Below are 24,467 nucleotides of genomic sequence, written 5' to 3'. Positions count from 1 at the left end.
CGAGGCTTACACAAATTTAAGTGGTGTAAGGGTCGTGGGCTACAGCGTCTCCCTTGAAATTCCCGCCAACACAAACGTAAACTTTGTGTTGGATAAAATTGCAGATCTGGAAGACCTCCGTTACCACAACATGACCGTAGTACAAGGATGTGCGTACCTACGGCAAGAGGTAAAAAAACTGATAAATATCCCAGACAATGGGATATTTTTCTATTATTCCGCCAAGTGTGGAAGACAAACTAAGGAGGGGTACGCCAGATTTGAATATGTGGTGTATCCTCCAGTGTTGTTGAGGAGATTCAAAATAGCCTATCAAAAAGAATGCTTCAATACAGAAACAATTTGCATAATGCAAGATAATGCAAAGATAGTATGGGGGGTCATCAGCCAATGTGTTGATTCCTTCTCCTCAACAAGTGACAGTCCCCAAATGGTTACCGAAGCCGGCGGTCCCCAGGTGGCCACCGAAGAGGAGAGTCCCAAGGTGGCCACAGAACAGGAGCGTCCCCAGGTAGTCACCGAAGGGGAGAAAACCCAAAAGGTCACCGAAGCCAGCGGTCCCCAGGTGGCCACCGAAGAGGAGAGTCCCAAGGTGGCCACGGAACAGGAGAGTCCCCAGGTCGTCACCGAAGGGGAGAAAACCCAAATGGTCACCGAAGCCAGCGGTCCCCAGGTGGCCACCGAAGAGGAGAGTCCTCAGGTGGCCACCGAAGGGGACACTCCCCAAGAAGTTGCCCGTAGTGCTGCTGCTCAAATGCCTAAGGCCAATAGGCCTCCTCACCAGGCCAAGAATACCTTGGTCCCAGGGGCCACAGGTAATCTCAAATCAAAGGCTGAGCACCCAACCAACAGGGTCGCTGAAGCCCGTAAAGCTGCTGCCCAACAGGCCCGGGCTAATAGGCCTCCTCACCAAGTCAAGAATACCTTGGTCCCAGGGGCCAAAGGTAATCTCAAATCAAAGGCTGAGCACCCAACTAACACGGTCGCTGAAGCCCGTAAAGCTGCTGCCCAACAGGCCCGGGCCATGGCCAAGGAGCGCCGCCTGAAAACTGCTATGAAACAAAAGTGATTGATAATCCACGTTGTTTTCTTTTTGTTTATGTTTTTGTGAAAACTAAAAATAAAGTATAAATTAATATTATTTGTATTTTTACTCCACAAATAACTTATAAAGCATCTCCTGCATACAATTCTTACTGCACTTACTTATATCACATATATACAGGACTGGTAATACCTGGGTATAAATAACACTTTAAAATAGCCCAACTCTCATACACAAACATATCACTCACCGGGGTATTCTGTCTTGCTGTCCAAGCATTTTCCTAGTTTATGGCCAACAATACCAGGGATAAGACTTTGTTGCATTTGTGTTTGTGTGTGTGGAGGGGGGGGGGGTGTACTGCACGGTCACTTGTTATCAATACTTTTAAAGATCACGAGATATACACTACAGTTAGTGTAAAATGAATATGATAAAATACAACGAAATATATATAATAAGAATATTTAATAATAAAAATAATTAATAATTATTATTATTATTATTATAATTATTATTATTATTATTATTATACATCACATCTGAGCATTTACGAACGCTAAAATTCTAAACATATTATGTAACAACTCGTACATTATAAATATAATAAGCTTTCAGTCCACATTGACACTAAATTAACAACATTCATTTAAATATGAAAGGACTTAGACACTTTGAAACAAATAATTAAAAAAAAATAACAAGTGGGCTAAAATAGCACTTAAATCAAGGAGATTTAAAGGTCCTTTGTTTAAATCTTTGAATAAAATGATTAATATAATTATTTTACTAATAAAAAATTTTTCAATATAAAATTTTGACTGAAAAGCAATGAGCAAAAGCTTATTAAGTTTATTTGTTGTAATATTGTTTGAGGACTCACTGATCGCTGGTTGATGACGTCATGGCTTCACGTCGCAAACACACACACTCGCCACCACTTATCTGTGTTATTTTACCACTAAATCATTTTAATGTATCACTTTTTCTCACTTTGAACAATTAAAGGTGTATATAGTATCACTCTATATTACAAGTACTAAAATTTAATAGGTAACTTCTTATAGAACGTTGCCAGCGATCACTGGAACAAATAATGAACAACGGCATTGTTTTCGTTTCCTATTACATTCCTTTGCTTCATAATCCACTGAATATCATTTCAAAAATTCCTCTGAAGGTTGTTTCTGTAAATTACTATTCTGGGAAAGTCACACAAGCATAGATTACCGGTAATTCAAGAGCAAATTATTGTCACTATTGGACACTGGTCGACAGACGATAATATAATGGCAGAGTGAGCGGCGGTCCACCTTTTAAACGCCCGTGAGTTGTGACCGAGTATGGGCCAATAGGCCCGCTGCAGTTTCTCCATTCTTATGTTCTTATGAGAGATCGCCGCTTGAGACTGCCGTTGATGATTGAGGGTGGCGATTGTCGCCATTGGACCGATCAGTGTAGGCCTGTCACTGTTTAGCGGGATATCAAAGGATCTCTTGAGGGAATCTAGCCGTCTGGGTGCCCAGCTGACGACGGGACGATCGTTGGGGTCATCAGCTCTCCTCTACCTCGGCTCACAATACCACATGTTTCAAGCAGCTTAGTGAAACCCTCTTGCTAACGGGAAGCTAAAGCTTCTCTCAACTGTACAAGGTCTGATTGGCTCACTCCCTTCCGCTTTATGGATGTACCGGGGGGTAAAGTGAAGCTAGCTGAGTGATACAGGGTCGCACACTGGGGCCAAGAGTCAGTGGAGTTAAGAGGTACACTTTCCAAGGTGGAGAAAGGCTGATTTGGGCCTTCAACTACGGGTGCCTGTTGGTTGTGCCTTAAACGACTACGGAGTGCAGGTGGAATCTGTGTGTGTGTTAGGTTAGGGAGCATAGTTCACGGGTGTTGGACTCAGTAACGTCTTTATAATAGTGACAATATTTTTGTGTGTAGTTAATACTATTTTTTCAGTTACTAATGTATGCTGTGTGCATTTAAAATTTCTTTATAGTTTCAATCTCAGATATAACCTTTGTTCCCCAGAGTAGTGTTTAAGTTAGGTTAGGAGGTGTGCATCTGTTGGTGTAACATAATTATATTGAGTGCCCTTAAGGCCTATTCATTGTAGAGTATTTAATTTCTTATTTTTTAATACCATTTCCTCAGTGACTGGTATTATTTTGTTGAAAACCCTTAAGGCCTGCATCTGTTGGTGTAACATAATTATATTGAGTGCCCTTTAGGCCTATTCATGGTGGAATTAATAATTTCTTATTTTTATACCACTTCCGCAGTGGTGGATATTATTCTGTGAAAAAGCCTTAAGGCCTGTTTCATGTGTGCAAGCAACATTTCTTAATACTTTAAATTTATTGTTGCCTAAGTTTCTAATAATTTCAATATCATGTATAACTTTTATTCCTCAGAGTAGTGTTTTAAGTTCAAATTAAGAGGTGCGCATATTGGTGCACCATTATTTGATTGTGTTTGTAGTTGGAGGGAATATAAGTGTCTAAAATTTACAGTGGGTCTCATTCATCTCAGTCACAGACGCTATCCTTCCACGGGTCACGGACAATTCATTTTGTTAGTAAATTTAAGTGCTCTTGTGCTGGTTCGGGATTTCTCACTAAGGGGCGCTTCCACTGCCATTACCATCTAATAATCTTTAATAAACCCCAAGTCAAGTGAGAAAATAAAGTCCAGTAAATTCCGACCGGTTACATATATATATATATATATATATATATATATATATATATATATATATATATATATATATATATATATATATATATATATATATATATATATATATATATATATATATATATATATATATATTGTAGTAGCTATAACGAACGTAATGGTTCCAGAACCTCGTTCGTTATAGCATCTGTTCGTTATAGGATTAACTGTTCCAGGCCCCCAAATACAACCACTTAACACTGAAAAATTCTGTGGAAAATGTAAAATACGGTATTTTATCTTACCTAGTGTTATTCAGCATGCAGGTGCCCCTAAACACTGGCACAGCACTATCACTTCCACTGGGAGTCTTGGCTTTAAGGTCCTCAAACAATTGTTTAGCCTTCTCACAAATTATAGCTTCACCAATGTTACCACCTGCCATTTCTTTTCCTTTATCCACACTAAGAGTAAATTTTCCATCTCTTCAATCACATTACACTTTGCTTTGCTAAGTCTAACGATTCCTTTAGCCACTTCGCACTTTTTAACTCCTTTATTCTTCAAAATCGCACATATAGTCGATTTAGTCATCCCATACATCACTAAGTTTTCGCAATGCTTCTTCCATTCTCACGTTTCTTTTACAATTCTTTTCTAGTTTCAAGGGTTATTAGCTTTTCACTGCTTTGACGACTCATTGTTATAATTGTATACTTGTATAACAAAATAGTTATACAAATAACGCGAATTTCCACATCAAAAGACGAAATTTCAAATAATAACAGTGGTGCACTCGTTACACAATGAGACAAGATGGCGCCTGACGCTCTTGTTGTGGGTCGCGGTACAACAATATTCATGCGCCAGGTGAAGTAGTCCCGTATTCATCCGCGTTGTTATAGCATACCCACTGTATATATATAAGATATATATATATATATATATATATATATATATATATATATATATATATATATATATATATATATATATATATATATATATATGCTGATAACCACAATGAAAGAAGAAAACACGAAGTTCCTTCGTATCACATTCAAAATTGAAAGAGAAATAAATGGATCCCTTCCATTCCTTGATATGCTTATTATGAGAAATGGCCAAAACTATAAATTTACTGTATGTAGAGAGCCCACACAGGTAGACAGTTTCATTCACTTTTTATCGAATCACCTTGAGTCTACCAAAATGTCAGTTTTTTCTGCTATGTTCTTAAGATGTCTGCGTATTTGTGACTCTGAATTTATTGACGATGAATTGAAACGCATTCGTTCCATTGCACAGAAACTCGGGTACCCTTCTGTGTTTGTTAATCGTTGTTTTAAAAGGGCTAAAAAATCCTTTCATTCCTCTCAAACCAGACAAGTTCCTACACTTAAGAATATTTTGACTCTGCCCTATCGTAATGAATTTGTCCCGTTAGTTCGGTCCCTCAAGCTTCTAAATATTAATGTTGTTTTCAAGTATGACTCTACCATTACCAATATGTTAATAAGGAATAGCCCAAGTTTGAATGTAAATGGAAGTGTTTATTGTATTCCATGTAGCAAATGTAATTGTAATTATGTAGGACAAACAGGAAAAACACTGCAGCTCAGAATCAAACAACATAAGTATAATATCAGAACAGCATCTGAAAGCAGTGCCTTGTTCGTTCATGTTAGGAATAATAATCACCCCATTGCTTGGGAAAAAAGCTTAGAAGTATTTAAATCATCTTGTGTCACAGAAAGACTTCTGGTTGAAGCTAGTTTGATTTAGGAATTAAAATCAATAAACCTTAGTGATGGTCAGTTCAAAACTGATAATATGTTACATAAATTTATTTGTCAGTGGCCCAAGGTTAAAAATGCTTTGAAAACCTTTGATCTAGATGTATAATAGTTGTTTTGTAGGTCCCTTATTTTTGGCCTGACCTGACTAGTCACGTCACCCCCCTTCTCTTAAGCTCCTCTACGTGTGTGTTGGTGTGGGGATTAGTGGATGACATCATTATGACCTGACCTCATGTTTTTAAGGTCACCCTGTATATTTAAGCCTCTCTCTGTAATCCAGTTGCCTCTGAAGATGTCTTGAATGGGGACGAGGGCTGGGGTGCTCCGTTGTTTCCATTTTCCCGTGTGATTTTATCAAGATTTATCTTATCCACGTTTTCATTGTGGATTTACATGAAATATATATTTATATATGTAAATAAATATATATATATATATATATATATATACTGTATGTACATATATATATATATATATATATATATATATATATATATATATATATATATATATATATATATATATATATATATAAATATATATATATATATATATATTTATATATATATATATATATATATTTATATATATATATAATATATATATATATAAATATATATATATATATATATATATATATATATATATATATATGTTATATATATATATATATATATATATATATATATATATATATTATATGTTATATATATATATAATATAATATATATATATATATATATATATATATATATATATATATATATATATATATATATATATATATATATATATATATATGTTTATAGACAAATAAAACACATACGCCAAACAATGTTTCCCTCAATCCCCTGCCGCTTACGAGTAGTAGAACTTACTAATACTAATTGGAGGTGATAGAAAGAAACTGTCACAAGGGGATAGGAAGTAGGGGAGAGGTAGGAGATTTAGGGGACGGGTATAAGTGTAGGAGTAGGGTATGGTGGTAAGGGTAGGTGTAAGGAATAGGAAAATAGAGTAGGGAATAGTGATAGGTGAAGGGAATAGGAAAGCCGAGTAGGGAATAAATAGTATCAGAGTCAACAGTAGGTGCCTGAATAAATAATTTTCACCTTATAGACCTTATTGATATACAGACGTTCAAACGAATAGGTATTATGATAAATACACCACCATAATAAAACCAACAGAGAGCACTTTAAACTGAAGTCGAAAACGCAGCATATCCCCCAAGCTCTCCTCTCCTCCAATCTCCCCAAAAAGAAAACAAATATATTTACTTTCCTCTAATTAACTGCATTTTGTGTTTAACCAAACTCGCTGGGTCATTTAAGGGATGAAACACTGGACACAGGTTAGCCGTAAACATCGGATAGAAGGACCACGAGGACGCATGATGTAATATACTGCAAACTGGTGTCAGAATGTGGTTAATAAGCTAACTCTTTTTGGTTAAGATTTAGGTCACTTGAAGATTAGCTACCCCAGCTAATTCCACCTTAAGATGAACCACTCTAACTCATAACGTAACCCCCAAGGTAACGTTAGGGTGGTTAACCATCGTGTGAATTAAGCTGGGGTGACTAATCTGGAGGTGATCCTAGGAGATTACCAAGACGCTAAAAGTCAGTTACCGGGAGAGAGAGAGAGAGAGTAGCTGACGTCATGGTGAGCGACATATGAGTGGGTTTAAGTTCTAAACGTGAAGGTCGAGAACGGCAGGATCAAACGTACTGGTGAAAACGGCGGGCATCCAGGTGTGACTGCTGAGGTGAGAGTCTCATCGGTAATTACAGGTAATTACGACCCGTGACACCCTAGGTAGAGTTCACACCTGACATCTGGCCTAGAGTTTTTTGAGATTCCTCCTTGTGTAATGTGTGTGTGTGTGTGTGTCATTCTATCATTCTACACATATTTTGCATCAGCGTAGTATTCTTCCACTGTAGGCCTACCAACGTATCATAAAGACTCTTCCTCGAGCTCCCACACGTGCACTCAGCAATATTCACTACGATTTCTGACCTTATTCGGTATCCCTCTTGCGTTCTAAATCCTTCCTACGCTTAAGGAAGTCTTCTGTCTTTCATAGAATTTTTCCTGTGGTTCAGTCTAAACTCAGAGACGTTATAAATATTCTTAGTAGTGTATACTAATTTACGCTACATTTTGGCCCACATTTAAACACAATTGAAGGGTCTGAATTGTCTCTCTTACTATTGACAACACAACAAATATAACCGTACTCACTCTTGATCTGTTCTATTCATTTTATTTTATTCTCCTGTCAGTTGATATTAATATTGGTTGTGGACCCCAGGGCCGACCTGATCATCATCAAGTTACTGGGGCCTCAATTGACGTCACCGAGGTTGCTGGAGGATCGGCTTTTTTCATACTTCATTTTTCCAACATTCGCGGCCTGAGATCCAATTTTCCTTCTGTGGAGCACCATTTATTAACGTCTTCCCCGACCTCTTACTACTTTCCGAACTTCAACTATCCAAAGCAGCTTCACCCAAACCTTTTCAAGTCTCCAACTTCAACCTGTATACCTCCTTCCGTTCTACACACGTACACATACAGCTCGACTCACGGATCTTGAATCTTCCCTTTAAGTTTTATCTGGCTGAAAATATCTCAAGCAACTATGACTATTTTTGGTTCTATACTATTCTCCCAACTCTACCTACTATTTCGAACTCTTTGACTATCTCACTTCTTGCCATGAGTCGTTGCTATCCACACACCCCAACACCGAGATCCTCTACCTTGGGGATTTCAATGTACATCACAGAGAGTGACTTGGCTCTGCAAGGGATGACCCAGGTGGAGATGAGGCATTTTTTTTCTCTACTTAATGATTTGGAACAAATAATCAAACACCCTACACGCGTTCCTGATCGACACGATCAACTTGTTAACATTCTTGATCTTTATTTTACCTCTAACCCCTCACAGTATTCATAATAAATTTCTGCCCCCTTAAAGTCTTCTGATCACAATCTTATTTCTATTAACTCAAAGTGGGCGCGACCACCCCCTTTAAAAGTCAACTATGGCACTATGGGAGGGCAAACTGGCAATCCTTTCGAGAATTCTTCACCGACTTTCCTTGGGATGAATGTTGCTTTTCCACTCAGGACGCCTTGGTATGTGCTGACAGCATTGCTGGGGTTATACAGGGTGGTATGAGTGCATTTATCCTATCTTCTACCAAAACTTTCACTTTACTATCATGGTTTGATCGCTCCTGCTCTCTTGCTTGCAGGGTGAGAGATAGGGCTATTCTCCGTAGGGTTAAGCGGAATTTAATAATAAGAAACACCGCTGTCCTGACTAATTCTTCCTCTAGTAAATCCTTCTGGTCTTCAACCAAAAACATCGATAATAACTTCTGCAATCCTTCTTTACCTCCTCCCTTCCGACCTGCTAACTCTATAGCCAACTTTCACCCTTACAAAGCCAATCTCTTTGGCACCTCATTCTCCTCTAACTCCACCTTAGACGAGTCCAACTCTATCCCTCCTACCCCTGCACCTCCTAATGAACCTATTCACTTTCCTATAATCTCCACTCGCAGGGTTGCTGGTGTGTTATCCAGGTTGGATGTGAGTATGGCGCATGGACCGGACGGAATACCCCCTCGTGTTCTGAGGGAGTGTGCTGAAGCCCTGGCCCCTGTGCTTGCTCGCCTCTTTCGCCCTTGCCTCAAGACCTAAACTTTTCCTTCTTCTTGGAAGCATGCCTTGGTTCAGCCCATCCCGAAGAAGGGTGACCATTCTAATCCCTCCAACTTCATCCCTCTCTAAGATTTTCGAAACTATCTTGAACTCCCATTTTCTCCGTCACCTTGAACGCCATTCTCTTTTGTCGGATCACCAGTATGGCTTTCGCCAGGCGAGATCTACTGGTAATCTGCTCTTCTACTGCACCCATCTTTGGTCATCCTCTCTTAGGGATTATGGGGAAACTTTCCTCGTGGCCCTCGACATCTCCAAAGCATTTGACAGGGTATGGCACAAGTCTTTGCTTTCTAAACTCCCCTCTTACGGTTTTTCTCCCCCACTTTGTTTTCAAATCTCTAGTTTCCTTGAGAACCGATCCATGGCAGTTTTTGTCGAGGGATCGACCTCTCGCACTTTCTCTACCAATAGTGGTGTCCCACACGGTTCTGCTCTTTCACCTACTCTCTTCCTTCTTTTTATCATTGATTTACTTCACACTACAACTAATTCTATCCACTATTACTCTGATGATTCTACTCTTCACTCTTCTTCAAATTTTCCCCTTCCTCCTAATTCTCAAACTAGATCTGTTTCTAGAGCTGATATCATTACATCTATCATGCGGATCTGTGCAGCATCTCCGAATGGAGAGGTAGAAACCTGGTTAAATTCAATAGAAATATATCTCGGTATTTACCAATTACACTTTCCAAATTAGATAATCTCACACCAATCACATTTCAGGACGCTATCATTCTGCCAAATTCTTAAAATAGATATGCTAGGCCTCACCATTTCCTCTAATATGTCATTGAAGCCACACATCCACAAAATTGCTAAAGCTGCGTCCCGAAAGTTGGGAATGCTGTACAGATGCTGTAGGTACTTCACTCCTAAGCAATTGCTTCAAGTTTATATGGGATTCACTCGTCCTAACTTGGAGTACTGCTCTCATATTTGGGGTGGCTCTTCTTTTGTCCAACTGCTAGATAGGGTGGAATCAAAGGCATTTCGTCTTATTAACTCTCCTCCTTTAGTTGATAATCTTTCTTCTCTTTCTCTTAGCCGCAATGTTGCTTCACTCTCTCTCTTTTACAGGTACTTTAACAGGCAATGTTCGGTGTATTTGGCATCCTGTGTACCGGCGGCAAGGCCGTGGGCTCGTAACACTTGTCTTGCCCGCTGTGCCCTTCATATCTCTGTGGATGGCGGTCACACTAGAATAACACGATATAGTGCATCCTTCTTTCCTCACACAGCCAAACTGTGGAATACTCTGCCTTCTTCCGTGTTTCCATACTCATACAATGTGTCTCACTATAAAAATCTGGTTTTCGGGCATCTTCGTGGTGTAGATTAATACAACCTTTTCCTTTTTTTTTTCTTTTTATTCATATTTTTTCGCCCTCCAGGCCCCGATGTGAGTCGATGACCTGTGCCCGGATGGGGTATTCCCCGTAAAAAAAAAAAAAACTCCCTTTCTTTCTCTCGTTGCTCTGGGGCGTCGCTAAGCCTCGCCATCATCTCCCCCTCATCACAGGAACGCCTCACTCACCTTCTGCACCGCCGCCTTCATCTGATGCACCACCTCACTCACAGGGCCACACGACCTTGATCGACACCATTACACACCTGTAACCTCTTCTCACTCTTGTCCCTTGCTACCAGTCCTTCTTCAGGGTTGTCGTCGCCTCCTTTCCTGTTAGTTCTCCTCGTTCAGGTTCACCATCTCCTCTCCCATGAGCTATCGTTTTAAAAGTCCTCCACATCCAACGACCTTCCTCAACCCCCTTACGTCACCCTCACCATGTTTCTCTACCATAAGAATCCGGACCCTCACGCCACTGATCTTCTACTCGCTTCCCCTCTTCACCTTCACCTACAAGCCTCTCCTCGTCTCCTCACCTTACAAACCTGCTCATTTATGGTTGCATCAGTCAGAACAGTGGCAGTCCATCTTACCACCTGACTGACACACATCTCACCTACTGTAGATCTCTTCCCATGAGTCCTCTACTTGAGTTATATATTTAAAGTTCCCTGGGAACATTTTTGGGGTGTGGTTAAGTGAATACAGTGATCATCTCCTGGTTCACCGCCTGGGGCACCCCTCGCCCTTCCAGCTGACTATGGATTCCTAACATTCCCACTGGGAAGTGAACATGGTCAAGCGCAGAACCATCCACACTGCCTACATGTAAGTCGATCAAAAAATCATCTTAAACAATATGACACAAAAGACGAAGAATTTTGACAACCTTACTGAAACAACAAGAGTCGTAGTGTTCCGTCTGAAATTCATCGATCTCCCCAGTAAAGAATATTTTTTAGCATCTGTACACTTAGTATTCAGTGTACTATATCCATACTGCCCCTAAATGTCAGTCAGGTATACGGATCCATTTTCACGGGATATATTGGGGTTTGTTCTTTATCTAGTAGATGATGTAGTACCTGTTACTGGGTGCCAGTGTATGTGATCATGACACCCTGGTACTCTCTCCTCAACCCCTCCGCTACCACTACCCCTCCCCCACCCCTCCTCTTCCACCACTCCTCCCTCATCCCTCCTCTATTACTTGGTACCCCTCCCCCACCCCTTCTCTACAACCACTCCTCCCTCACCCTTCCTCTACCACCACCTCTCCCTCACCCCTTCTCTACCACCCTCCTCACCCCTCCTCCAGCCTACACCTCTCCCCTCCCCCTCCCCCCACTCCTCTGCCCACCAACCTCCCTCACCCCTCTACAACCCCTTCCCTCACCCCTCCTCTGCCTCCACCACCTCTCCCCCCACCCTTCCTCTTCCATCCCACCTCTCCCTCACCTCCTCTACCCACCACCTCTCCCCTCCCACCCCTCCTCTACCCCCTCCCCATCCCTCCTCCACCACCACTACCACCACCCCTCCCCTCACCCCCTCCTCTACCACCTCCCTCACCCCTCCTCCAACTTACGCACCCTCCCTCCACCTCCCTCTGCTTACCACCCTCGTCTCACCACCACTCACACCACCCCTCCCTCACCCTCCTCTAACACCACCCCTCGTCCCACCCACCACAGCCACCACCTCCCCTCACCTCCCTCTACCACCTCCCTCCCCTCCTCTACTTACCTCCTCTACCACCATCACCTCCCCTCACCCCTCCTCTACCACCCCTCCCCCACCCTCCTCTACCCACAATCCCCTCACCCCTCCTCTGTCCCCACCCCTCCCCACCTCCTCTACCACCACCACAACCACCTCCCTCCTCCTCCTCTTCCAGCCTCCCCCCTCACCCCTCATCTACCACCACCCCTCCTGTACCCCACCCCTCCCAGTCCCCTCTGAGATATTCTTTTGTCTGTTACAACCTCACCCCCCCCCATTCCCAAGACCTGCATTATTCCAGCACCCCTGCGTGTTTTCTCCCCCATCTCTCTGTTATGCTGGCTTCTTGAATCTTTTCTCTCCATCTTTCATTCTGTCTGTGTATATCTATCTTTTTCCTGTCTCCTCTCTTTCTTTCTTTGTTTTGTGTGTGTGTGTGTGTGTGTGTGTGTGTGTGTTGTACCATCGTCCCTCACCTAATTACATTACCTTGGTCCTTCATAATACACAAATTATAGCAATAACTATCCCATTGACACTCCCCTTAACAAGCTCTAAAAATACCTATCCCCTCACCCCTTGTGTCGCCCAATGGTGTCCTAAAATAATCAGAGCGTGTCCTAAAATTCTTTAAAATTGTCCTAAGATATACGTCTTTTCACCTTTGTCCGAAAAGACTTTAAATTTACAGGGTGCACTAAAGCACTGTAAATACAGAGTCCGAGAAATGTACAGGGAGTCTAAAAGGAACTTGACCCTAAAACATATTGCATATTGCATTGCATTCGAATTGATAACACTAGTAACATATGGATCAAAGTTTGCAACACTGGTTATTAAAAAAATATACGATAAGAATATTCAATAGTGTTTTTAACTATTTTATGCCAGTTAATTAATAAGAAAGAAAGTAAATAGCATCGATTCACATTCTCGTGCTAGTTTTAGTAGTATGCGGGTCATATTGTTATTTGGACACCCTGTATTATGGCAGGGAAGTGACCAGTTAAGATATTTATAGTTTGTATACCTGCACTGTCTCTGTAGGTATACATGCACTGTCTCTGTAGGTATACATGCACTGTCTCTGTAGGTATACATGCACTGCCTCTGTACAATGGTTGTACAGGTAGCTACCAAACAGGGAAGTAATACCACCTGGGAAGATATTTGAAGCATAACAAGTGATCGTGGGCCCTTCGTGCACGGTGGCGAGTCCGGTGGTACAGTTTACCAAAGTGTGAAAGTTCGAACGCTCGTGCTTGGCTAGTGCGCAACCGCCGGCCAGCTGACAGCATACAGCGACATCGTTTTCCAGAACACACACACAGACACACGGCTATTCCTATAGTATATGAGATAATCATGGTCGTGGTTATAATCATAGTCGTGGTATTATAATCATGGTCGTGGTTGTTATAATCATGGTCGTAGGTATTATAATCATGGTCATGGTTGTTATAATCATGGTTGTAGGTATTATAATCATGGTTGTGGTTTTTATAATCATAGTCGTGGTTGTTATAATCATGGTCGTGGTTGTTAAATCATAGTCGTGGTTGTTAATCATAGTCGTGGTTGTTATAATCATGGTCGTGGTTGTTATAATCATGGTCGTGGTTGTTATAATCATGGTCGTGGTTGTTATAATCATGGTCGTGGTTGTTATAATCATGGTCGTGGTTGTTATAATCATGGTCGTGGTTGTTATAATCATGGTTGTAGGTATTATAATCATGGTCGTGGTTGTTATAATCATGGTCGTGGGTATTATAATCATGGTCGTAGTTGTTATAATCATGGTTGTAGGTTATTATAATCATAGTCGTGGTTGTTATAATATCATAGTCGTGGTTGTTATAATCATGTTGTGGTTTTGTTAAATCATAGTCGTGGTTGTTATAATCATGGTCGTGGTTGTTATAATCATGTGTGGTTGTTATAATCATGGTCGTGGTTGTTATAATCATGGTCGTGGTTATTGATAATCATGATTGTCGTTTGTTATAATCATAGTCGTGGTTTATTTATAATCGTGGTCGTGGTTGTTATAATCATGGTCGTGGTTGTTATAATCATGGTCGTGGTTGTTATAATCATGGTCGTGGTTGTTATAATCATGGTTGTAGGTTTATTATAATCATAGTCATTGTTGTTATAATCATGGTCGTGGTTGTTATAATCCATGGTCGTGGTTGTTATAATCATGGTTGTGGTTGTTATAATCATAGTCGTGGTTGTTATAATCATGGTCGTGGTTTGCTATAATCATGGTCGTGGTTGTTATAATCATGGTTGTGGTTGTTATAATCATAGTCGTGGTTGTTATAATCATGGTCGTGGTTGTTATAATCATGGTCGTAGTGTTATAATCATGGTCGTAGTTGTTATAATCATGGTCGTGGTTGTTATAATCATAGTCGTGGTTGTTATAATCATGGTCGTGGTGTTATAATCATGGTCGTAGTTGTTAAAATCATAGTCGTGGTTGTTATAATCATGGTCGTGGTTGTTATGATCATGGTCGTGGTTGTTATAATCATGGTCGTGGTTGTTATAATCATTAGTCGTGGTTATGATCATGGTTGTGGTTGTTATAATCATGGTCGTAGTTTGTTATAATCATGGTCGTGGTTGTTATAATCATTGTCGTGGTTGTTATAATCATGGTCGTGGTTTGTTATAATCATGGTCTGGTTGTTATAATCATGGTCGTGGTTGTTAATCATAGTCGTGGTTGTTATAATCATGGTCGTGGTTGATCATGGTCGTCGGTGTTATAATCATGGTCGTGGTTGTTATAATCATGGTCGTGATTTATTTATAATCATGGTCGTGGTTATGATCATGGTCGTAGTTCTTATAATCATGGTCGTGGTTGTTATAATCATGGTCGTGGTTGTTATAATCATGGTCGTGTTTATGATCATGGTCGTAGTTCTTATAATCATGGTCGTGGTTGTTATAATCATGGTCGTGGTTGTTATAATCTGGTCTTGTTATCATGGTCGTAGTTCTTATAATCATGGTCGTGGTTTGTTATAATCATGGTCGTAGGTATTATAATCATGGTCGTAGTTCTTATAATCATGGTCGTGGTTGTTATAATCATGGTCGTGGTTGTTATAATCATAGTCGTGGTTGTTATAATCATGGTCGTGGTTGTTATTGGTTTTTTTATAATCATGGTCGTGGTTGTTATGATCATGGTCGTGATTGTTATAATCATGGTCGTGGTTGTTATAATCATGGTCGTGGTTGTTATAATCATGGTCGTGGTTGTTATAATCATGGTCGTGGTTGTTATGATCATGGTCGTGGTTGTTATAATCATGGTCGTGGTTGTTATAATCATGGTCGTGGTTGTTATAATCATGGTCGTGGTTGTTATAATCATGGTCGTGGTTGTTATAATCATGGTCGTGATTGTTATAATCATGGTCGTGGTTGTTATAATCATGGTCGTGGTTGTTATAATCATGGTCGTGGTTGTTATAATCATGGTCGTGGTTGTTATAATCATGGTCGTGGTTGTTATAATCATGGTCGTGGTTGTTATAATCATGGTCGTGGTTGTTATAATCATGGTCGTGGTTGTTATAATCATGGTCGTGGTTGTTATAATCATGGTCGTGGTTGTTATAATAAGTGTCTCTTTCTTCTTTTTATGTTTATCTCATTATTCTTACTCTTTTTACCTACATTTAACCGACTAATTTCTACATGTTATCAACCAAATACTTGTTCTCATTTTGTTTTACTTATCGCTGTCCTTCCTTTGTCTCTCTCTAGTCTCCGTCTCTACTATCCTTCTATACCATTCTTATTCTGTCCTTCCATCCCTCCATTCATTACCTCCACCTCTCACTATCAATTTCTCCCATCTCCTTTCCTCTCCTCTTAAGGATAATAATGCTTCAGTCTCTCTTCTTCTCCTTCTCTTCTCCCTTTCTATCTTCTCCATGCATTCCTGTTATTATCTTTTCTCTCTTCTCGTTTTCCTGTACAGTCAGCCACAGGAATAAGTATACTGTGCACACTGTAGCTGTAGAGTCCGAAATGGTCTGGTAACCTTGAAACATCCAGACACATGATGGAACTAAGCTCCCCACCTGTTATCTCTAACTATTTTCTGTTTCCCTTCTTTTATTCTTCCATTTATTCATCTTCCTTCCTTTACTAATCCAAACGACATTAAAAAGTAGGCTAAGAAAAAAAAGTGGGGGGAGGAAGGCAAATGATAACTGCAATTGTCCGGCTGGCTGACAGCGTACAGCTAATGAGGGTGCACCAAGTCCGTAGACTTGCCTCAATTTCCAGCGTTAATTAATGGCTTCCTAAAGAAACCATCTACTGTACATGGGACCAGGTTTCTTCCACTCTACGAATTTTTTTGCGATTTTTCCACCAATTTTGATGAAAAGCGAAAGTGCCATTTCGGCTGCCCAGAACAGACACACAGACACACAGACAGACAGACAGACACACGGCTAGTCCTATAGTATATTAGATGTGTTGTCTAATGGTAGACCCTGCTGCCACATGGCATCACGAAAGTGTGACTAAGTCCCAGTTTGCTGATCTGACTTTCTGTCTCAATTACACACAATTGCAGGGTCTCAATTATTTCTCTTACTATTGACAACACAACATACATATATTGTTTCTCACTTTTGATCTTTTTCCTTATGGTTGTTAATAATAATAATAATAATATAATAATAATAATAATAATGATGATATGATATGATGATGATGATGATATATATATATATATATAATATATATGTTGTGTGTGTGTGTGATGATGATATTACATTTTCGCCCCCCAGGCCCCCATGTGGGTGAGTGACCTGTGCCCGGGTGGGCTAATCTCCGTAAAAAAAACAAAAAAAAAAACAATGGTTCTGCCAAAAAATAATTAAGAGAAGATTGGAATCACATGAAGATTAGCCCTTTACTTACTTTACCCAAATATTAAACATCCTAACCTAACCTAACTTTGTCTAGTCTACCCAAATATAACCTAACCTAAACTACCTTAACTTAACATAAGATAACATGACAAAACCTGAAATATCCTAACTCCTAGGTTACGATACGGTGTTTAATAAGATGAAATAAACTGGGGTGGTTAATTCTTAGCTGATCCAAATATAAGGTGCTGGGTTACCAATTGCGAATTTTAGTGACGTAATGGAGCCCTTTTTGTCTTGAAAGAAAGTAGACGGTGGTGTTGTTCACTCGTGTTTTGACATAATGTTACGAGTGTCCGCCATAAGTTTCTGTTCTTGGTATGAATTACGTTGGTTCGGATGGTGTGTGGTGACTTACGGGCAGGTTCGCTCATTACTCGCCCACACTGACTGATTCGTCATTAAGGTATTAACTTGTTTATTACATTGTGTATTATGCTTGAGTGTATTATATTTGATTGCCTTAGGTTTGTATATAGGTTAGATAAGTGGAACTAATGTCAATAGGTAATTTAGATAAAGTTTACGTTTTGGCCAATCAGGATAAAGTAGGTCAGTATTGTGCGGTAGAGAGGTGACGGAGGTGACCTACTGGACCACCTCTAATCAGTCTTGGCACAACTGTCATAAGTTAAGTAGTATACCCTCTCTCTGGTGTTTTGGGAGTTGGCATTTGACGATTGAGATTTGATTTGCTTGATATTGATTTTGTGTGATCTTGTTGGACCTTCAGTCCTTACTCGGCCATTTCCAAACATCTTGTATTATTATTGTTATTTATTTTATTTTATTTACATATGAGGTGGTAGGAATAAGTTAATAAATGTTCATATTTTTCATTGACTTGTTTAGGTTTTGACCTGTTAACTCGACCTTTGTTGGGAGAACTTGGGATTAAGAATATAATAATAAATACTGATATATTTGAAAGACTTAAGTGATTTGTGTTTATGTAATGATCTACCCTTGGGTCGTAACACAAGCAGAGTATTGTCCTCATATGAGAGATTTGGCGACCACAGTTCTCCATTCTAAACGTTCTTGGGCTGTTTTAAACAATCCTCCATTATTATCCTCCCATCGCTAATTATATGACCAAAGTATCAAATTGTTCTTCTTTATTCATTTCAAGTATTTATCTTGATTTTTTTTATTCTTCGTAGTTTTACATTGACATTTCTTTCTGTGTAGCTTATTCTTACCGCCTATAACACCACATGTCAATGGCCACCAACCTCTTCCCGGTATCTGCTGAAAGTGTCCTCACTTCTGAACCATACATCAGTCATTGCCTTTTTCTCAAATTGAAGTTAATGGCCCTTTTCATTAGGTCTTTTAGATTATTAAATGCTGTTTTTGCTTGCCTATTCGTCTTATGATTTCTTCCACACATAACATCACAGCTAATGTTACTTCCCAATTACACAAAATTTTCCACTTGTTTACGTTCGCTGTTGCCTGCCATAATTTTTATTTTAAGATTCATTTCCAATTTGGAAACTATTATTACTAACGTCTTCACAGTATTAACTCTTAAACCGTATTTTCACATTTTTCCACTAATATGTTAACGATTTTGTTATGCCTCTTCACTATTTGTAATAAGAGCAGTATCATCTGCATAGAGCGTATTTAATATAACTTTCCCATTATCTTTCATTCCTTCATTATCATTTATAACTTTCCTCAGTAAGAATTATGAATATATATTAATCAATTAGTAATCTCATTATTTACTAACATTGCAGCCTCCTGTTGCTAGTAAAGATTCTTGAAAAATCTAATATCTCCTTCATTAATACCTACTTTGTCCAGGATATCTACAAACTTATTGTGCTTTACCTTATCAAAAGTTTTTCAAAATCAACAAAGCAGATACAGTATACAAATCTCTTTGGACCTCTAAAGCCCTTTCACTCAAAATTCTCAAACCAGATATAGCTTCGCTCGTTCCTTTTCCCTTTCTAAATCCATTTTGCTCTTCAGATAACCCACTTTCTATTTAAAAATTTTGTCTACTTATAATTATGTTTAATAAAACTTAGCAGGCAAGACTTATTAATCTTATTGATCTAAACTGGGTACACTCGGAGGCTCCTGGCTATTTAGATATTATTACAAATATTGATATTTTCAAATCACTGGGAAGGTCTTCTTAAAAGTACATTGAATTACATATTTTAGTCAAACAATTTATCCCATTCTTGCCCATTTGTTTTGTAAATTATGCTGGAAGCTGATCAATCCCACAAGCTTTATAATATTTAACTTTGCTCACAGCTGCCTCAACTTTTGTTTCCACAATTGGTAGTTCGATCTTTATTTCATTTTCGTTTCATACCTCCACTACATCCTTATCATTATATATTTCTTCTACGTACTCTGCCCATCTCTCTTTTATTTCTTCTGGTTCATACAGGATCTTATTGTATTTGTTTTTAATAGTCCCACCCAGTTTATTCTTTGTATTCACTTGCATAATGTTTCTATACATTTCCCTATAATTATGCCTTATGTGGTCGTCTTCACTCTCCTTGCATTTCCTTTCTTGATTATCTTTCTTGGCTTGTCTGCATTCCCTTTGAATTTATTTATTAATTTTATGTAAGCCTTACCTCGGTTTCATATCTTTCTTTGTCTATGCACTTTCTTTAAAATGTTATTTGTCATCCATTTACTTTTAGCCTCGTTCCTCCTATGTCCTATAAGTTTTTTCTAGTCTTCACCATTACTTCTTTATACCTGTTAAATTCTTGTACTGATTCATCAAAGGCACCCTCCAGTAATACTGAAAATCTATTTTCGGTTTCAATTTCATATTCTATCCCTGACACTGTTTTGTGCTCTCCTAAATCCCATTTGAATTTTTCCAGTTTTTATTTTTAATTTTTGAAGTTTTAGCCTCACTAAGCTCATCAATGGGACGTGATCTGATCCACAATCTGCCCCTGGATACGTCTTGGAAATCTCGCATACACGCCACACAACGAGAGGCATTCAACGAAAATTGGACACACCTGAAACAACGGGGTAGCGTCACACTATGCCACTATGACGCTGTAACCGGTGACGACAACCGCCACTACAAAGAATATCAATCCCTGACTCGATCTCAACAGCTTATATACATGAGACTGCGCCTAGGGTACAGGTACCTATGGGAGTACATTGGCAACCCTGAGCCCCACCGCACTTTTTGTAAACTTTGTGGCCAACCCGACTCTCACACCCTCTCTCACTACATCCTCATTTGCCCTATGACCTCCTCCTATAGGTCCCCAGCCGTTACCAACACCTCTTCCCTCCCAGACCAGATATCCCTCCTCCTAGTCACAGGCCTGGCATTTGACATTATTAGGGACCTGCCACTCTTTGCCATAAACAGATAAAATGTACCGGGAACTTTCCCCCCACACACTCATCCTCTCACTTTATGTAACTTGACAAAACCTATGACCCTTCAGGCTTTTACGCCCTTAATGTACGAGTCATAAAGGCAAGTATGAACTTTTCATACTTCCCTGTTGGGCGCTGTAAACGCTTCTGCGCTTCACCTTGCACAGGATGTAGGGGGGGTGCCCAATAAACTAGCCCCCTCGGGGGCAAATCTGAATCTGATACGTCTTGGTTCTGGTTATTGAATTTCTGAATCTTTCCTGAATTAAAATGTAATCCATTGTATCTGTCTATGGTTGTTCAAGAGCAGCAGATGAAGTTAATGAGAATGAATGTCCCAAACCTTTTCTCACCAGTAGATTAATTTGAGGAAATATAAAAGTTGGGAGTAAACTATGGGGTGTAGAGGTCGCTCATGGTAAAGAACTAGCCCACCACTTTTAATGATAGAAAGTGGAATATCACGGTTCACTTATTCATTAGAGAAAATGGATGGTTGTGATGATGAATCGTTTTCTTAATATTTATACATACATTGTTCGTGTGTATTCGGTTAGTATTTGATTTGTTTTGTTACAATCTAAGCATCGAGAAATCCAATCAGTTATCTTTTATGGTGGGGGACGGAGGGTAGTGATGTTCATTTGTTTTTCCTTCATAGACAATGGATAATGGTAGGTTAGTTTCAATATCGTGGTGGCGGCTTCGCTTCCGACCCTCATTAACACGCTAAAAGGGGGGGGGATCGACCCCTTCAATAACGAGAGAGGCTGAGCTGTGAGCACGTCTGCTAACTCTAATAAGACCCTGCGACGTGTGAATCTCTCACTCTGTTTGACTTACTCTACTTTTCTCTTCATCCCCTTTCTTTTTCTAATTTGCTTTTCTTCCTATGTCCTTCCTCCCTCTCTCTCTATGTTTCTTCATTTATCTTCTCTCTTTCTCCCTCTCTGTTTTTACTTACTTCACTGTTTTTCATTCCCTTTCGTGTTTTTATTCTCTATGGTAATTATTGCTCTTCCTCAGGCCACCCTAAGGATGCCTGTGGGCGAATCACGCTCTACAAGACAGTTATCACCGTCAACCAGCACACAACCTTAATCTAATTGCAGGCAAAAGATTTCATTGCTTTATGACCTTAGTTGTTGAAGCACTTAAATACATACATACATACATACGCAGCAGGTATACCGGTAGGTGGGTGGGTATCTAGGTAGGAAGGTAGATAGATACATTGATTGGTAGATAAATATATAAAAAATAAAGGAATCAATATTCATTTTCTTGTACAGTGACCAACACTGAACCACATGATCCCATGTCACCTTACTCGAAAATGGATATTGATTCCCTAGAAATCGTTCAGAGGAGGATGATCCCGGGCATTAGGAATCTTGAGCACAAAGATAGGTGAAGAAAACTGAATTTTTTCATTCCTTTGAGAGACGTAGAATAAAGGAAAATATAATCCAAGTGTATCAATGGAATAAAGGCGAAATATAACGTACTTAAACTATCAAATCAGGTGCGAACTCGTAGAAATAGTTTTAAATTAGACTAATTTAGATATGTGTGGGAATGTAGATTAGACAGTTATGATTGATGTAAGCTGTGTGTAAACAGGGCTGCCTAGTATAGGCCAATAGGCTCACTGCAGTTTCCTTCATTATTATATTATTGTAGAAAGATAGATAGGTAGATCATGGAGAGAGAGAGAGAGAGAGAGAGAGAGAGAGAGAGAGAGAGAGAGAGAGAGAGAGAGAGAGAGAGAGAGAGAGGGCGTGGTCAGCCTCACCTGAGATACTATCAACAGATTCAGTGCGGGTAACAGAGGCCATAATATTATAATAAGCTGTTGAGACTAAGGTCACCTAAGGTCGGCCCAAGTCAAATTAACTGAGGTTAATTTTGGGTAAGTGATCATCTTCTTATCTTACGATGTGTGTGTGTGTGTGTGTGTGTGTGTGTGTGTGTGTAATAAAAAAACAGATACTAACCGAATAAACACGAACAATGTCCGTGTAAATAGAAAGGAAACAATTGATAATCATTAACATCCATTTTCTTTCATGAATAAGTGAACCATTGCATGATATTCCATTTTCTATTGTGTACACAGGGTGGTGCAACGCGTCTAGTATGGCAGCATTATGTTAGTGTTCAGGTGCAGGCATTGCTTGCTTCCTCTCGTTTTCAGCTACCGCCGCTGGCTAGACCTCTCACCGAACAGGGAAGCAACTTGCATAAGCCTTCTCCTGCCAGTACACAGCCTCCTCACCATCAAGACTCCTGCTGTGCCTCCTCGTGGCAACACACGGTAACTGGGTGACTCGTGAGCCCAGGCTAGACCAGCAGGGGATCTCGGAGTAGCAGTGGGCCCATGAGAGACGGTGCATAGGCCCAATAGCATGTGGACACGTCCTGGCGCCTACCAGTCATTGCCCCGCTGCCTTGTGGATTAACCTTGGTAGATATAAGGCTAAAGGATTAAACTCCGAAAAAAAAATCTGCGGTGGAGCCCCGCATCAGGCAGACATGCTTACAGAGCTCCAACAAGACCCCACGGGCGGTATAGGCGGAAGAGGTGACCACCATGAGAACCCAACGACTACACCGGAAGACGAAGGCAATGCATGATGGACAGGCTACTAAGGCGAAACCCTAACGGCAGTCCATTGCAACTCTCCCTCTACCCAGTCGTTAAAACATTTGCAACACTGGGTCAAGAAAAGGGAGAGTCAAGATGTGTGATTGCAGCCTGCGCTCCTGCCTCACCACATAAATCAACTCACGCACAGCCACCATCCAGTTCATCATACCTTTCATCATCATCAAAACCCCTATACCCCCAAAAGTCCTATGACAACAGATGAGTGGCGACACAGATAAGGGCGGCACAGATGAGGGCGGCACAGATAAGATTGTCGATTATACAATAGGATCTAGGAAGCAGTGTAATCCGGTCCTATCTGTGCGACTGAGTAGCACTTTCGAAGAGCCATCTGCTCACCCCAGGTGGGGAGAGGGCTAGAAAAGGTGTCTTAAACATAGCCTGCCAAAAAAAAAATGACTGGGCAAACACACCCAATAAGGTCATCCTTCTGCGGTCGAAAACACAATCAAAATCACAGATCCAAACAAAACCAAATCCATACACCCTTTTATGATCGCTGCGTGGAATATCAGGACCATATGTGGATACTGGCACAAATGAGCGTCTTGAAAGAAGAACTGCCCTTGTGGCAAAAGAACTGGCTAGGTATAACATCGACATAGCAGCCATTAGTGAGTCCCAGCTCCCAGACGAGGGTCAACTCACAGAACGGGGGTCTGGCTATACCTTCTTCTGGAAGGGTAAGCCTGCTGCAGAGAGAAACCTCATTTATGGAGTTGGCTTTGCCACCCGCCAATCCATCCTCCACAGGATAACTGAAATGCCTATTGGGATTAACGAGCGCCTCATGATGCTCCAAATCCAACTGAATCACTCACGTCATGCCCTTTTCATCAGTGCATACGCCACAACACTGGATGCAGAGGATGATATCAAGGAGGCCTTTTACGACGACCTCGACAGAGTGCTAACCTCTATCCCCAGAGAAGATATAGTTGTGCTCCTTTGGTGACTTCAATGCCAGGGTTGGCAGAGATGCTAACATTTGGCAGGGAACCATAGGCAGGCCGACAAGTTCAGGGATTCGTGACAACACCCACGATTATAACACTGGCATCTCATTGACTACATCATTGTCA

The 24,467-nt window shown here is 40.2% G+C and overlaps 1 protein-coding gene across 1 annotated transcript in view; it reads left to right on the top strand.

Moving 5' to 3' along the window:
- Positions 1–349: 349 nt before the first annotated feature.
- LOC121873070 overlaps positions 350–24,467 on the top strand; it is a 33,470-nt gene continuing 9,352 nt past the window's right edge. Inside the window, exon 1 of the mRNA XM_042376387.1 lies at positions 350–737. Within this exon, the coding sequence (XP_042232321.1) occupies positions 350–737 (388 nt within the window). The remainder of the gene's footprint in view (positions 738–24,467) is intronic.

Source organism: Homarus americanus, unplaced genomic scaffold (assembly GCF_018991925.1).
Source record: "Homarus americanus isolate GMGI-L3 unplaced genomic scaffold, GMGI_Hamer_2.0 scaffold11022, whole genome shotgun sequence".
NCBI classification, from domain to species: Eukaryota; Metazoa; Arthropoda; class Malacostraca; order Decapoda; family Nephropidae; genus Homarus; species Homarus americanus.
This window is presented reverse-complemented; position numbering and strand designations above follow the sequence as displayed.